Source organism: Bos javanicus, chromosome 28 (genome assembly GCF_032452875.1).
Source record: "Bos javanicus breed banteng chromosome 28, ARS-OSU_banteng_1.0, whole genome shotgun sequence".
Classification (NCBI taxonomy): domain Eukaryota; kingdom Metazoa; phylum Chordata; class Mammalia; order Artiodactyla; family Bovidae; genus Bos; species Bos javanicus.
In genome coordinates this window covers 41902679-41918580 of record NC_083895.1, presented here as the reverse complement: position 1 = coordinate 41918580, position 15902 = coordinate 41902679, and the positions used below count along the sequence as shown (strand labels likewise).

Genomic DNA, 15902 nt, shown 5'->3' with positions numbered 1-15902 from the left:
CCTCTACAAAATCTGCAATTAAGCTCACCAGAATTCTTTCCTACAACATTCTGAAACAGGGGTCCCCAACCTCTGGGATCTGATGCCTGATGTTCTGAGGTGGAGCTAAGGTAATAATAATAGAAATAAAGTACACAATACATGTAACGAGCTTGAATCGTCCTCAAACGCTTCCCCGCAGATCCATGGAAAAATTGTCTTTCATGAAACCGGGCCCTGGTGCCAAAAAAGTTAGGGACTGCCCATCATACCCTGCGGCCACTTCACTGACTCAAAGTCCAGCTTCTTTGCTTTTACCCAATCATTACTCTCAAACTTCCAGCCAGTCCTTTAGGCTTGAGCAATTCTTTGGAGCAGTACTTAAGAAGATCACAATGATGTGTGTCTCCCAGTCCGTTGAGTCTTATTTACCACCTGGTTGGTCTGCGGTAACAGGAGATCACCTCCTACAACCATCCTTGTCACGTGGGAAGTCCCTAATCCCATTTTGTTCCTGCCTAACTTAAAGTAGGAGCTGTTGGACTCCAAATAAAGTCGGTTCTAATGAGTCCCATGTGTAACCTGCTGTTACATAGATGATAGTTTAGTTAATTACCGTTTTCCAGTACAATGTTTTATTTCCACATTGGTGAACAGCGGCTCAATTACAGAACTTTCTGTCTCTTCAAGACAATGCCTGCGAGAGGGTCTCCAGTAACCTCTGCTGGTGCATGAGCTATCATATTTAATTCCAACACAGAGCTGGAATTCAGCAGGATTCATGAATAAATGCCATCAGTGAATTTTATGTCCTATTCAGGGCTGTTTGACTAGGTCAGTTACCTACAGTAAATTAATGAATGCAGCAGCAAGCTTCTGAGTCTCTTTCCACAGCTGTCATTACCTGGTTGAACACCGAAACCTTGAGATAATGAGGATGTAAACTGATGTAGTGCACATAAAAAAGTCCATTATTTGAATTTGCATAACATAATAGAATACCCCATTTTGTGTAAAATATAGATAATTATTCAAATCACTCCTGCCTCTTTCCTTGAGCAGGCAGATTATGTCTGCCTCCTGTTTCCTTGGCCAGGAGGGCACCAGAAATGACTTCATGTGGGCTCAATCTGGTCCAAGAAGACAGTGTTTTCAGAGTTTCCAAAGAAGGTGGTTTTCTCCCGTTGTCTGCACTTCCCCTCTGGCCTCCTAACCAGATGCCTGATGGAACATATTGGGAGACTCAGAAATGGGCCACATGTGTTTTCCAGGGAGGTATTTGCCTTGTGTGTGTTAGTCTCTCAGTCGTGTCTGACTCTTTGGTAGACTGTAGCCCACCAGACTCCTCTGTCCATGGGATTCTCCTGACAAGGATACTGGAGTTGGTTGCCAGTTCCTTCTCCAGGATATCTTCCCTACCCAGGGCTCGAATCCGGGTCTCCCACATTGCAGGTAGATTCTTTACTGTCTCAGTCACCAGGGAAGCCTACTCATTTTCCTGTCCAGTTAAACATCCAATGTAGGGAGCTCAAGATGGCACCCTCTTCTTCCAGGTGTGACTTTGTGTTGGGTCTGCCAATAGTAATGGGCTTCCTAGGGGGTGCACCGGTAGAGAATCTTCCTGCCAATGTAGGAGATGCAGGAGACTCAGGTTCCATCCCTGGGTCAGAAAGATCCCCTGGAGTAGGAAATGGCAACCCACTCCAGTATTCTTGCTTGGGGAATCCCAAGGAGGGAGGAGCCTGGTGGGCTATAGTCCATGGGGTTGCAAAGAGTCGGTCATGACTGAGTGACTGAGCAGGCACTACCCACAGTAATAGACTTTGAATAGAATGAAGTCCCACCTGTGTGGAGGGAATGGATTTCTTGACTGCCATTTGGAGTAGGAAGGTCGGCATGGAAAGTCTGTTCAATCGGAGTGGACATTCTCTCTGTGTCTTGATGTGGAGGGGTTATAGGCTAATGAATAGCCTCAGTGGAAACGAGACCCACCGCAGGCTTTGCAGCCTCCTTGAAACGGCTTCATTTGTCCTTAATTGGAGGCAGGAAAAAATATGGATTTAAAAATACTACTTATTGAAGTGCTTTATTTCCAAAATCCTGACTCTAGGGTAATTGGATGTTCTCCACATCCACTCTGCGGTCTAGATCAGGGGCCCCAACCTCCAGGGTCTAACGCCTGATGATCTGAGGTGGAGCCGATGTAATAATAATAGAAATAATGTGTACAATAAATACAGTGCACTCGAATCATCCCAAAATCATCCCCCATGCCCTGGTCCAGGGAAAAATCGTCTTCCACAAAACCAGTCCCTGGCGCTAAACAGGTTGGGGACTGCTGGTCTAGATGCTTTGCTGTTACCTGGCCGACCCCTCAGCACTGTGATTATTATGCTAGACTCGTGCCTGTGCCCTACGTCTTTTATAACACTACCCACCAAACCTCCTCTCCCTTGTCCTTCACTGCTAAAGGACGTCATCTTAGAGACCTCGTTTGTTCACAAATGTTTCTTTGGAAGATGTTGGTTGGTTTGTCTTCCCCCAAAGCTCTCCTTTTCTCTGCTTCCCTGGCAATAGGTAAGAGGGCTCCCCTGTTCTCAACTCTCTGTCTCCCTCTGGCTTTCTTTGGCAGGAAGTTATCCCTTCTCTACCTATAGATCCCAACAACGTGAGGAGCATCTCCTGAATACTTGTCTTGTCTGAGTGTTCCATTGACTATGAAAAGAAGGGCCAAGATCTCTTCTCTAAGAGAGAAGGGGGGCTTCCCTTGTAGCTCAGTCACTAAAGAATCTGCCTGCAATGCAGGATCCCTGGGTTTGATTCCTGGGTTGGGAAGATTCCCTGAAGTAGGAAATGGCAACCCATTCCAGTATTCTTGCCTGGAGAATCCCATGGACAGAGGAGCCTGGTGGCTACAGTCCACAGGTTTGCAGGAGTCAGACACAACTTAGTGACTAAACCACCACCAGCTCTTCTCTAAGGCCAGATTCCAGACTGAATACAGCTGGGACCACGACATTTACTTCCTACTCCAAATTACTCTACTTTTAAACTACTTATTTCCATCCTCAAAAGGATTCTTAAAGCCCTGAAAAGAACATAGAAAGGAAGTAAAGGCAAGATTATACAACTAACTAGTTCTTCCAGTGATCCCAGGACCACTTATTTGGTCTTCAGTTTCCTTCATCAGCTAAAGGCTCTGCCAGCCAAGGCACTCAGCTTGTTTATTCTTCTAGCTTTGCTGGCTGCAGGGAGAAGGGAAGTTTGTATTATTAAACTTCAGAAATGACCGAAATTCTCCTTCACTTTCTCCAGCTTCCAGGCTTTCTGGTACTTATCTTGTGTCCTTCATTTATTTTGAAGTGCAAATAGCCTGTAGATACAAATATTTACCAGCACAGCTGTGCACTGGCTGACACACGAAAACGCTGACCAGGAGCTCATCAGGAGCTCAGAGCAGCCGTGAGAAGCCTGGAGAAGCCTTGCCCGGCGACGCGCAAAAGTCCAGGCTTGTCTGGAGAGCTGGGAGGCAAGATCCAGAAGGGGGATCATGCAGTGCAAAGTTTCTTGAACTGTTGCCATCATGGACCATCAAACATCTTCTTTGTCTCTTTATCTCTTTGTTCAGAACTCAGATGCAGTTCTCTTGTCCTTACCTGGGTCATGGTCCTGCCTTTTGGCTACAGGTAGACAGGGAACAGCCACACTGTTATCCAGTGGGGGAAAAGCAGTTCCCGAAAGTGAAACAAAACAAAATAAAGTAAGGTCTTCTTGGGAAGGGAGAATTGATGCTTGATGGCTGTCAAACAGCCAGTGTCTAACATAAGAGTTTGTTGTTGTTCAGTCGCCAGGTCGTGTCCGACTCTTTGCAACTCCACGGACTGCAGCATGCCAGGCTTCCTGTCCTTCACTGTCTCCCAGAGTTTGCTCAAATACTCAAAAATGGAAACGAAGCATATAAACAACACAGGGAAAAGACCAAGAGAGCACAGAGCTTGGTTAACCATGCTATAACTTAATTAAGAAGAGAACTTGGATTTGGTTTGTTAACATTTTACAAACTGTTGAAGGAGTCCGTGAAAGACGTTGTATGTACCATATTTAGTCTAAGTAAAGCCCTAGTGCCCTTCCCCCAGTTCCACCCATTTGCCACCCAGACGTGTCCCATACTTGGAGCTGGTCTGCCAGCATCAGCAAGCTGAGCTCTGCTGTGTGGGGCTTCAGTTCGCTGGAATCCTGGCTCTGCTGATGGGACCATGTCAGTGATTTCTGATGTAAATTCTATCTACAGTCCGATCTCCTCACCATAGTACCTTCACCATCACACCAGTTGGCTTTCTTTATCCTCTTTTTCATGGCCTGGAATGAGCTCCTCACTGTGGTTCGAGTGTTTTCAGATTTCTTGTTCTGGGGAAGATAGTAGATCTCCCACCAGAAGCCAAGCCCTATGTGCTGGTCATGACCTCAACAAGGTGGTAGAGAGAGCAGTGACCCTGCCTCCTCCAGGCCAGGGGGCATTGGGAGCACAGAGTGGACGCCAAAGGCAGCTTCCTTGCCTGAGGAAACCTGGGATGAGACTTCATGGGGGTTAGACTTCCCCTCTGAGAGGGGAGCTCATGCCAGTTATTCAGGCTTGCCGCTTCCTGGGGAACCAGCCTTACAGGAGCCCCGAGACTCACTGAACTGGCCCTTGGGTTTGTGTGGCTCCTTCTTTCTTCATTTGAAATCATATTCAGGGCGTTTACCTCTCATGGTTTTTCCTAACGAGCCTAAGGGTCAGCAGGGGACAGGTTCCTCTCTCTGCTGTATGAAGACTGGCATTAGACAGCCTGTGATGTCCTGTTTTGGAGCAAAGCTTCAACATGGTACTTCTCTTGGAGTTTGACACCAGGGATGCATAGGTGGAGGGACTAACCTTGCCTGACACATAGGCCCTAATGCTGCCTGAAAATGGGACTGCAGCTTCTAATACCTCATTGAGGGGTTGGTATGGCTCTTCCACGGACATCTGGTTTTGTACCCCAAGTCACTGGGGAGAAACTGAGGAAGTAGATATATAGTCTTTGTCTTTAAGGAACTATCAAGTAGTTTGGCCTCTTTGACTTATTCTGACATTGAAGACAAAATACCAGTGATATTTGTTCTGTTTCTTAAGCCAATAAATAATTGAACAAACAAAATATTTTCCTTGATACCATCCGCCTTATGGCAAAAGAGGTATGCAATTCACTACATGGAGAATCAGCTGTGAGGGTCACCCATCTCGGCAGCCTCAAACCTTCACGATATCAGGAATGACAGCTGATCCCGGGGAATTCCCTTTCCTCAGCGTCCCATGCCCCATCCTCATCCAGGCCCCCAGCCACATGAGCTTCCAGACAGGGACAGGCCCCCTCCCCAGCATCTCTGAAGATTTCGTGTACTCCAGGCTTCCCATGCTGCCTCTGCTGCTCACTGGGCTTATGGCTCAGGGAGGCCATTGACTTTCCTGAACCCAAGCCTCCTTTTGTGTTCAGTGGGGATGATCACACCAGATCTTTTGAGCATTGTAAACACTAAATTGCAAATCCATGGGGCATATCAGGGGCTCAAGGACCACACCTTTTTATTTCCATGGGACTCCTTTCTTCCATTGCTTCTGTCAGTTGTTCAAAGCATCTTCTCCCAAGGGTTGCCTCTGGGTGTGATTGGTCCTGAGCAGAGTGCATTTGGGGGGGCAAATGCTGCAAAGCCCTTATTGCTGGGTCCTTGCTACCTGGGAGCAGTGTCCTAGGCTATCGGTATTCCAGGTAAGGAGGGCTGGCCATGCAGTTGGGGGAAGGTGGGAGGAATGGGGCCCCGCTTTACCCTACTGCCCAGCAAGCTGTGGTCTCCAGCCTCCCAAAGTTTGTAGAAAACCAGCTGGGGCTCCCGTTAGGGCTTGGCCTGACCCTCCTCCTGTGCTCTGCCTTAGGACAAAGAAGTGAATCTGGAGCAGGTCCATCGGCGCATGAATAGTCTAATGGATGAAGACATTGCTCACAAGCAGATTTCCCCAGCGTCCATTGAGCTCTCGGCCCTGGAGATGGGGGGCCTGGCTCCCAGCCAGGCCTTGGAGCCCACGCGAGAGTACCAGAACACGCAGCTCTCGGTCAGCACCTTCCTGCCGGAGCAAAGCAGCCACGGCACCAGCCGGACACTCTCATCAGGGCCCAGCAGCAACCTGCCTCTGCCACTGAGCAGCTCGGCCACCATGCCCTCCATGCAGTGCAAACACAGGTCGCCCAACGGGGGGCTGTTCCGCCAGAGCCCCGTGAAGACCCCCATCCCCATGTCCTTCCAGCCCGTGCCTGGAGGCGTCCTTCCGGAGGCCTTGGACACCTCCCACGGCACCTCCATTTGACCGCGCCGCCTGCCCTCCTGCCCGCCCATCCACCCACCCGACCAGCAGAGCTTTTTAATACCAGAAAACTACAACACAAACCACACACACACGCGCGCGTGCGCGCGCACACACACACACAGAGACTCTTTCATTTTTCTTGTATATACGTGTAAATAATGACAGAATGGAGTGGGGTAAAAGTGTATTTTGAATATTCCCAATTTTCGAAGTCAGTAAAAAAAAAAAAAAAACAAAACCTGTATGAATGACTTTGTAAATTTTGTTCTATATGAATAAAATGGCAAATTACTTGTGATCATTCTGAAGTGCCAAAGAAGCCCCCTGTTCCTGGGCCTTTCCGAGGGCGAGGGCAGGAGGGGTGATCAGAAAAGGACGCCCCCTGCTGGTGGAGAGGGGAAGGTGCCCAGCCAGTCCCTTTAGAGGAGCCCGGGGCGCTGCCTCCTTCCCTGTCTCGAGGCTCCTGCCGTGTTCCTCTGCCCCTGGCCTTTTTCCATTTACTCCTCTCACGTAGATAAAGGGTGAGCCTCGAGCCAGCGTTGGCCTGGCCCCTGGGTCCCTGTGCTGTAGGGGGATCCACTGTGCCAGTCAGTCTGGGACTGAGGAGGCTCCCGGGACCGGAGCTGTCCTCTTGGTCACCCCACTTCACATCGCGGTGTGCTGTGGGCCCAAGAGAAGCACCCAGGCCGATGCAGCCGACTCTGAGGACTTGGAGGCCGACGTGTTCTAGGGTTATCCTGTTGGCCTTGTGTGTGTGTGCGTGTGTGTGTGTTTGACTTTCTTTTCTTAATAAGAAGCATCCACAAGGAATCTGGGAGGAAGAGAATGGGTCCCACCATTGCCTCAGGGAGGCTGAGCAGAGGTGGGCTTGGCTTCGTCCATGGGGATCGGAAGATGTGAGGTCTGGTGTGTGGACCAGGTGAGGCGGAGGGTGCGAGAAGCCAGGTAGGGGGAGAATATTCACTTGGGTGTGGGCCCGTGTTTTCAGGTAAAAGCATCCTGTTGGAGGAGTGGAGAGAGGTACTGCAGGTGGGCAGACTGTGCTCAGGGGATGCGAGTGCCCACCATAGATCAAAAGGACCGTGCAGGTAAGAGGAAGCCTTGGCTCTTACAGAAAGAACAGTGTGACTTGTGTGATGCGGGATAAGTAATTCCCAGCCTCCAGAGAAGAAGCTCCAAAGTGAAAGGATGTCTCTGGGTCTTAAACCCCGCAGACAGTCTGCCAGACAGGGCTGAAACCCAGCATGAGACTTCACGTCCTGCTTTGGCACCTGCTCCAAACCGGAAGCTCTCAGGCTGTCATCCAGCCCATGGCAGGGGCTGTCCTGGCTGAGGGCATCGTCTAGTCTCTGAGCTCTCCGGCTCTATCCCCGAGCTGATAAGCCTGCTAGGAAACTCTGTTTCTTCAGGCTCCGACGACCTGCTTCCCTCCATTGCCCTTTCTGGGGCAATGAAACTATAGAATCAGGGAGAAGAAATGACTCTAGAAGCAGTCATTCAAGTGCGCTAAGCTGTATGTAACTATATGTAACTTTAGATCTTTTTCTTCTGAAGACAAAGGTGATTCTGCTTTCCTAACCTGCCATGGTGCTGAACACACCCCACATCTGGCACCAAGAAGGGCGGGGCTCCCTCCCCCAGCAGTAATGGGGGCGGGGCTGAGAGCTGGGGTCTGTGGTCCTGGAGAAATACAAAGTCCTATTGATTGCCTCTCCTATAGCCCTGTGGAGTTACTCCAGAGATGTATTTATGAAGGTGATAAGTAGCCTGGGATTGATTTCTTTCCCAAAGTCCCGTGTGACATGATTGAGCAGTAAGGAACGGCTGCATCAGAGTCAGCTAAAAGCACCCTGGCAGGGGAGTGTTTATAATTATGTTATTTATCTCTGGATGCTGCGAATGGCCTGATACTCGTGCTACCAAGACAATCCATTGACATTCCTCTAATCAGAGCGCGTAGAGTTTGCAGCCGGGTGCATGCAAGCGGGGAAGCTTAGGTGGGCTACGGTAATCCTGGGGCAGAACAGATTTCATTTTCTTCCCATCAGCACTTTGAGGGGGCCTTCCCTGGATGGTCAATTTTTTCATATATATATTTCTCTATTTTCTTAATCAAATTCTGGTCTCACTGCCTTATTTCACGCTCAAGTCTTTTTATTTTCCCTGAAATGACCTGTCTTCTGGAGTATACCATGGGTGTCTTCTTGGGCAGTTTGCTTTGAATGGGTGTCAGGGAGAGGAGAGTGCTGGGGTGTGTGTGTGTGTGTGTGTGTATGTGAAAGAGAGAGAGAATGAGAACAAGTGGATCTTTAAAGGAAAGGTATTTTGCTTATAAAAAAAAAATCTAAACAACTCATGGTATTATTCCTCACCATGTTTATGTAATTAAAAAAAAAATCCTATCCCTGGCATGAGGGGAAATGGCTGATACTCAAGCAAGTTCTCTAGAAAAAAATTCCTCCCAACTCAGATTTCTGTGTCGGCTCAGAATGTATCTTTTTTTTTTTTTTTCCTTCATGCTTTGCTCTTTGGATTTATAACTCTGTTTAGACTATTCCATACATTTTAGGTATATTTTGTGCCTTCAGACACTGCAAATAATAATCAGCATTTGGATTAAAGTTGTTTAATAATAAAACTTGGCTTTGCTCCCTACCCTCTTCTTCTCTGGGGTGAAGAAATGCTATCGGTGTGTTCCTGGGCACCAGCTATACTCTGTCCCCTTGGTGTGGACTGCTGTGAGAAGTTTCTCAGGCCAAGTGGCTCTCAAACATGCCTGGGAGTGGAGGCGCATCCCCTCACCCAGTGTGCATGCAGAGCACGCCTCTCAGCTGGGCAGCAACCCGAGGGACAGGCTGAGAAGCGATTCTAGTGCTTGGTTGGCTGGACAGTTTCCTGCTGGAAACGCCTAGAGAGAACCGGGACACGTTACATAGGGAAGTGTCCCCACAGCCTTGTGGGATGAGCACCCTTTTAAGAGTTGAGTGATTTTGTTTCTTCACTCAGATCTACACCCACTCCGATCTCGGAGAAGTTGCTTCCCTGTGCTTTGGCCTTAGGGTTAAGGCTCTGTCATGCTTTGAGGCCCTGTAGCTTGGCTTTTCAATATTTGACCCTCAGGTGGTCTGGGGTACCATTTTTCCAGTGAATATCCATATACCCAGTCATTGCTATGACCCTGGGATCACCAGTCTGGCCCTTGCACCTTCAGAGTCATATGGTCTCCAGTCCCACTTCTTTGCATCACAAAGTTCCCCTCTGACCTTTAGGCCTTTGGAGGAGAAACAGCCTCCTGGCAGCCTTGGGCCAAACAGGGCTGACCTCAGGAGTTTGGTTTTCATAATCAAAATCTCAGCTTTTGGAAACTGAAAGGAGCCGGTCTGGCTCTTGTCCTTCTGTCCCTGCACCAATGAGAGGCTTCGCCAATGTTGAGTGCAGGCTTGAGAGACTGGGGGCGGGGAGGCATAGAACCCTCAGGCATTCCCAGATTATCTGAACAGACAGATGGATCTAGACAGGAATCCCAAAGTGTTCTATTTACTTAAGAAAAAGCGACTCAGTTCTTACATTCTAAATCATACCAAGGTGAAACAAATTCGATACTTAATCCTGTCTTTTCAAGCTCTGAAAGGAGACAAATGGCACATGAAGGAAGAAAAGACCACGGGCCCTAAAGGCCTTGGTCACATGGCAGGAACGCTCAGCTCCTCTGGTCTGTGGTCTCACTTAATCACCATGGGGGGCGGGACAGGCCCCTGGGGAACTCGGGTCTCTATGCGACCTTATGCTTCCAAGACTAAGCGGTTAGCTCCTTACCTTTCACTCCCACAGGAATATGCTCATAAATTAGCATCTATGTCTTAACAAAAGCCTTCTTTTGCTCTCCTAGCTTAGATAAAAGTTTAGATAGATAAACAAGAGAAGACAAGATTAGGTAAAAGTTCAAAATATTTTAACTGACCTTCCCTGGCTATGAACACAATAAAAGAGACAGCATTTCTGTTCCTAAGGTGACATTTTTTGTACTTAAAATATTATTTTTTCATGCCTTTAGTTGCTTTTAATAAAGGAAACTATGTTCTATCTTTATTATTCTCACCCTTCATACCAGGAAACTTCAAATAGGTAACAACTTCCTGTGCCAATAACTTTAATTATTGTCTTTTTTCCCTCTCTGTGGTATATAGTGGAGATTACTTATGAGAAAAGTACAGATGTTCCAGATAAATCAGGTGAGCTAATAATCACCTTCTACAAGGGAGAAAGGGACAGTTGTCAATGATATCAGATCCTCTTTCCAGCTTTCATTTTCTGCCCTCTGAACTTAACTTTGGGTGCTGAGCTCTAGAGAAAGGAGAGGTTTTCTCCATAACAAGAAAAAACAACTCCTGCTACAGAAATTTGCAATGGGCAATGGCCAAGATCTGGAAGAGAGAGCATCAGGGTGAGCAATCAAATGTCTCAGGAAGGGCTCTGTTACTGGCAGACCCAAGCATATAGTTGCTACGGCAACCAGGTATTCAATCTCTGAGGGAAACAAAATATCCATCAACACACTGAGACTTATTAGCAAACAAGGTAAGTGTACAGGGGCACATGCAGGTCTCCCTAGGCGGCACAGTGGTGAAGAATCCACCTGCCATTTCAGGGAATGCCAGAGATGCGGGTTCGATCCTTGGGCTGGAAGATCCCCAGAGAAGGAAAATGTATCCCACTCCAGTATTCTTGCCTGACAGAGGAGCCTGGAGGGCTACAGTCCAGGGGGTTTCAAAAAGTTGGACACGCCTGAGCACACAGCACACAGGTGTATGTACACATATACACATGCTCTTGCATGAACACTGAGGTCCTTGCACACACACTCAGCACTGTACACACAGGCATGCAGAGTTTAAAAGCACACAGCTATGCACTTCGGCAATGGAAGCAGGTCCTTCTTCTCAGATCTGGGAAACAGAGTCCAGGGAGGACTGTTTCAGAGCCTTTCTGTCCAGTGTATACTCTCGATGCAACCATCAGCCAAGTGGTGCTCTGCAGTCAGCCACTCTGGAGGGAGATGCATTTCCTGCTTCTGTCTGGTCTCTCTCTGGCCAGGCGCCCAACGTGCCCAGTGAACTGCCCACTCTCACCAAACCATTATTGTGAAATGCTCCTGATTTTCAACCCAAATCCTGCAACTATGCAAAGAAGTCTCCAGCATTCTCCAAGGAATCTAATTATTTCCATTTAAGAATAGACATGATCACATCCATTTCACTGACTGTTTATTGATCAGGTGCCAGGAGACCTTGCAGATGCTACAGGTTGAGTTCCAGACCATCACAGTAAAATGGATATCACAATGAAACAAGTCGCATGAATTGTTTTTAATTCCTGTTGAATATGAAAGTTATGTTTACATTACACTCTAGTCTATTAAGTGTATAGTAGCATAATGTCTAAGAAAACAATGTACCCACCTTAATTAAAAATATTGCAAAGAAATGCTAACCATCATGACATCAAAGATTGCTGATCACAGATCTAACAGATACAATAATGATGACAAAGTTTGAAATATTGTGACAGTTACCAAAATGTGATGCAGAGATACAAAGTGAGCAACTGCTGTCAGAAAAATGGTGCCAATAGACGTGTTTGACACAGAGATGCCACAAACTTTCAGTTTATAGCCAACGCAATATCTGTGCAGTTCAATGACATGCAGTGCAATAAAATAAGGTGCGCCTGTGTAGTGTTCTAGGGTCTGCTCTCTATGTTTTACATACAAATGCTCTCTTATTCTCAGAGCAGCCCTGCAAGGTAGAAATTATTATCTCAAAATTGTAGAAAGGGAAGGTGAGACTCAAAAAGGCCTGGTTCCAAAGCTGGTAAGTGACAGTGTTGGGAGACACATTTCCTTGTCTGTCTGAGTCCATAGCCCTGTGTTCCTGCCAACGCGGCTGGCTCTCCCTGGATAGGGAGCAGCCCTGCTGTCCCTCCGCCGCTGGACCCATGCCAACCTTCTCTGCCCCAAGGCATCGTGGTGCCAGCCCCACCAGCTCCCTCAGCTTCTGCCTTTGTTGCTTTCTCTCCAGTGGCCTCAGGTGAGTATCTGCTTTTACACCCATGCTGTGGCCTTGGCTAGCCTGGGCTAGCGGGGTCATTCCTATCCACAGAGTCTGGGCCAGGTACCTGCTCCTTTAAAGAAACTTTTAACAGGCAGGGTGTCAGGGTCTCCTAGATTTGCTCAGAAAACAGGCTGCTTTTAGGTGGGTGTCTATTCTTCCCAAAGCCCCTCCTTCTACAGAAAGTAAACTGTATCAGGCCAAGGGAAGTTCCGGGGCCAACTAGTGCTCGAGAGCACTTAAGGATTCTTTCCAGGGCAGGAATTCCTCCCCCGAAGTCCCTGGGTAAATCTCTGAGGTGCCTGAGAGAGTTTTTAAATTGTTTGTTAAATTGTTCGGTTACCCTGTGTGTGTGCTTGTTTTTCAGAAACAAGATCCATATCTTCTAGGATATTCTTAAAACTTTTCCTATAAAAGTTTTAAGTCTCTGCCTATAAGAGATGGGATTCAGATGGGCCCTACGTTCCAATCTCCCAATGCTGGTGTTCAGATGTGACCCCAGGTCAGTACCCATTTGAGGGGGAAGAATTACAAAACATTACCCAGAGGAAAGGGTGGGAAATACACTTCAGATGGAACCCTGGGACTTTAGCCCAGAGGTAGGGAAGTCCCGCTGGCAGAGCACACAAGGGACCGCAGGATGAAGGGGCCGTGGAGTGATTCTGATGCTTTAATCCTGGTGCAGGGGAGCATGGTCCAGAAGGCAAAGGGACAGCTAGTGCAACTGTCCAGGTGTGGGCTGGAATCTTCTTCTGGCACATAATGGTCGTGACATATTGAGTACAGTGGGTTTTTGCTGTTGTTTTTATTTCCTGGAATCTGACTGCTTTATTTATATATTGATAATGATAATATATATCATCCCATAGTTGAGATTCCCATAGTTCGTAATCATCAGCATAGCTGCAAGTTACTGAGTGTTTATTACATGCCAAACTTCTCTCTATATCATCTCATTTGTTCCTGTTTTGATCATGCATTGTAGCTAAGGGAGAAAAGAGATGCTCAGAAAAGTTCAGTGACTTACTGACCTGGTAGAACAGGGCTGTGACATCCAGGCAATCTGAGTGCAGAGCCCATGCTTTTACTCGTGACACAGTATTAGCACTTTACACTGAGAGTGTTATCACGGGGCCTGGAGCAGAGCAACACACGTTCTCCTACGCTGGGCTCATTGTGGGATGGGACAGGGAGAAGGGGTTGGGATCCCTCAGACCTCCAGCAAGGCAACTGCCAAGTGTCACTAAAATAAGCAAGAGCTGGCTGTTCATTTAGCTTCTGGGCCTTTTAGCTCTGTTATCCCGGATTTAAGGTAATAAGAATGTCTGTAGAGCTATCTGTGAGTTCTGACAACAAAGTTTTCCCATTTCATACGCTCCCCTCTTGTGATATCTGACCCACCTGTTGAACCTACACAGAACCTGACAAGCAAGAGTTCTTACCTTTGCTTCATGGAGGTCAGATTGCTTTCTTCCATATTAAGGTAGAGCCAAATGAATGTCTATGGGGACCAGCCTGGCTTAACACTCATACAATAAGTAGAGACTGAGGGTCAAACAAATCTGGCTTAAACTCTGGTCTTTGTCACTCACCATACGAGTATCCTTGGTCCCATCACTCTCAACTCCAAGCCTCTGCTGTATCCCTTTACCTAAGAATGGGTCCTGAGTCCTGATCAGCTGTGAGGATCTGTGATAAAGCCTCTGCACAAATACAGTCTCAAAAATGGCAGCTCTTGGGGTTATCTGCATACCTACAGCACCCTACTTCTCGGTGGGAACCGCTCAGCCTCTGAGTGTAGCCAACTGTCTCATTCATACTGTTCACACAGGGGACACTTACTTTCAGCTTGGGCAGAAGGCAAAGTTGCTTGCCAGGGCAAAGAAAAACAGCATTTCCATTTTCACCCCTAGGACTGGGACACTTGCCCTATGCCCCAGCCCTGTCCCACTGGGAGCTGACGATGCTTGCAGCTCTCACCTCTATTCCTGACACCTGCTCAGATAATAATTCTTCATTGTTTCCTGAAAGCAAATGAAAAGCAGCCTGGCTTACCTACAGTGAGTGGCACAAATCGACTGAAAGCTGTTCAGTCAGTACCCTGACTTCCCTGCTGCTGCTGCTAAGTTGCTTCAGTCGTGTCCGACTCTGTGCGACCCCATAGACGGCAGCCCACCAGGCTCCGCCGTCCCTGGGATTCTCCAGGTAAGAACACTGGAGTGGGTTGCCATTTCCTTCTCCAATGCATGAAAGTGAAAAGTGAAAGTGAAGTCACTCAGTCATGTCAGACTCTTAGCAACCCCATGGACTGCAGCCTTCCAGGCTCCTCCGTCCATGGGATTTTCCAGGCAAGAGTACTGGAGTGGAGTGCCATTGCCTTCTCCGCTGACTTCCCTATGTGCTTATAATGAAATACAGATGTGAGAAGAAGCAGGCTCTGGGGAGGACCGGCCTCCAAAGCCACAGAGGCACTGAGTCTTCAAGAGTATAAGGAGTGAGGTTTATAGTCACACATTCCATAAGGCCCCAGATGGCCAGGGGCTCCCTGGGGTGATGGCTCTTTGCTTCTGAGACAGGACCTAACTCCCTTATGCCTGATGAAAAAAGTAGATGCATGAGTATGTGTGCTGAGATCATTTTACATTTACTCTGCACCTGTTTTTCAGTTTCTGCCACCACCCTAGGTGTGAAGCTCACAGTGGCTGGTCTTCCTTGATGAGCGACTTGTCATCTGGACAAGCTAGGTTTTCTCAGGTAGAAGGTGTTTCTCAATTCAGGAGATAAAGACAGAGCAGGCTGTCAGGTCAGTAAGGATCCTGCCCAGTAAGAAACAGAGGGCACATTGAAGCTGAGGAATTTGAGGAAAGGGGCACCGTTCAGAAAGATGTATGCAGGCAGCGGTAAGAATAGTGAAGAAGGCTGTGGATGGCGGGAGCAGCACAGTCTTAGCCCCTAGTGGCCAGAAAGGAGAGGAGGAGGAAGCATGGGTTTTAACTGGGAGAGAGGAGGTGTGAAATGGGCTGAGTCCATCTCCAGGGGATAAGCCATCCGATGGCGACCCCACAAGGAGCCAGAAGGGGGAATACGTACTTTGACTTTGCTGGTTCCCCACCTCTTAATCTTCTGCCAGTTCTAAGAGCAGAGAGCAGGGAGCCCACCAAGACCCACATTGGCCAGCCTCCTGGAGCACAGAGCAGGGTGGAGTGGCTATGGTGAGGGTGAGAAATGAAAGATGCTTAACATGTCAGGATGCAGAGGAGGAAAGGGGGGATTCCCATGGGTCATATGCTTATCATGTTCTATGAGAATTAACTCATTTCTTATCTTGGAAAATCAAGAAATCTCTTTTTTGGCAAATGAGGTAAAAGAGACTCAGAATAGTTAAGTGGTTTGCTCAAGGTGGTCAGGTGGTCCAGCCAGCTTATCAGCCTAGA

At 47.8% G+C, this 15902-nt stretch overlaps 1 protein-coding gene across 5 annotated transcripts in view; it reads left to right on the top strand.

Moving 5' to 3' along the window:
• The window catches only part of GRID1 (glutamate ionotropic receptor delta type subunit 1), a 692098-nt gene extending 685436 nt beyond the window's left edge, over positions 1-6662 (top strand). For 4 of the 5 annotated variants that reach the window (XM_061405546.1, XM_061405545.1, XM_061405544.1 and 1 more), the window contains one exon: positions 5933-6662. In XM_061405546.1, the coding sequence (XP_061261530.1) occupies positions 5933-6361 (429 nt within the window). In that variant the 3' untranslated portion in view covers positions 6362-6662. The remainder of the gene's footprint in view (positions 1-5932) is intronic. The other variant, XM_061405548.1, reaches the window with a different exon arrangement.
• Positions 6663-15902: the final 9240 nt, after the last annotated feature.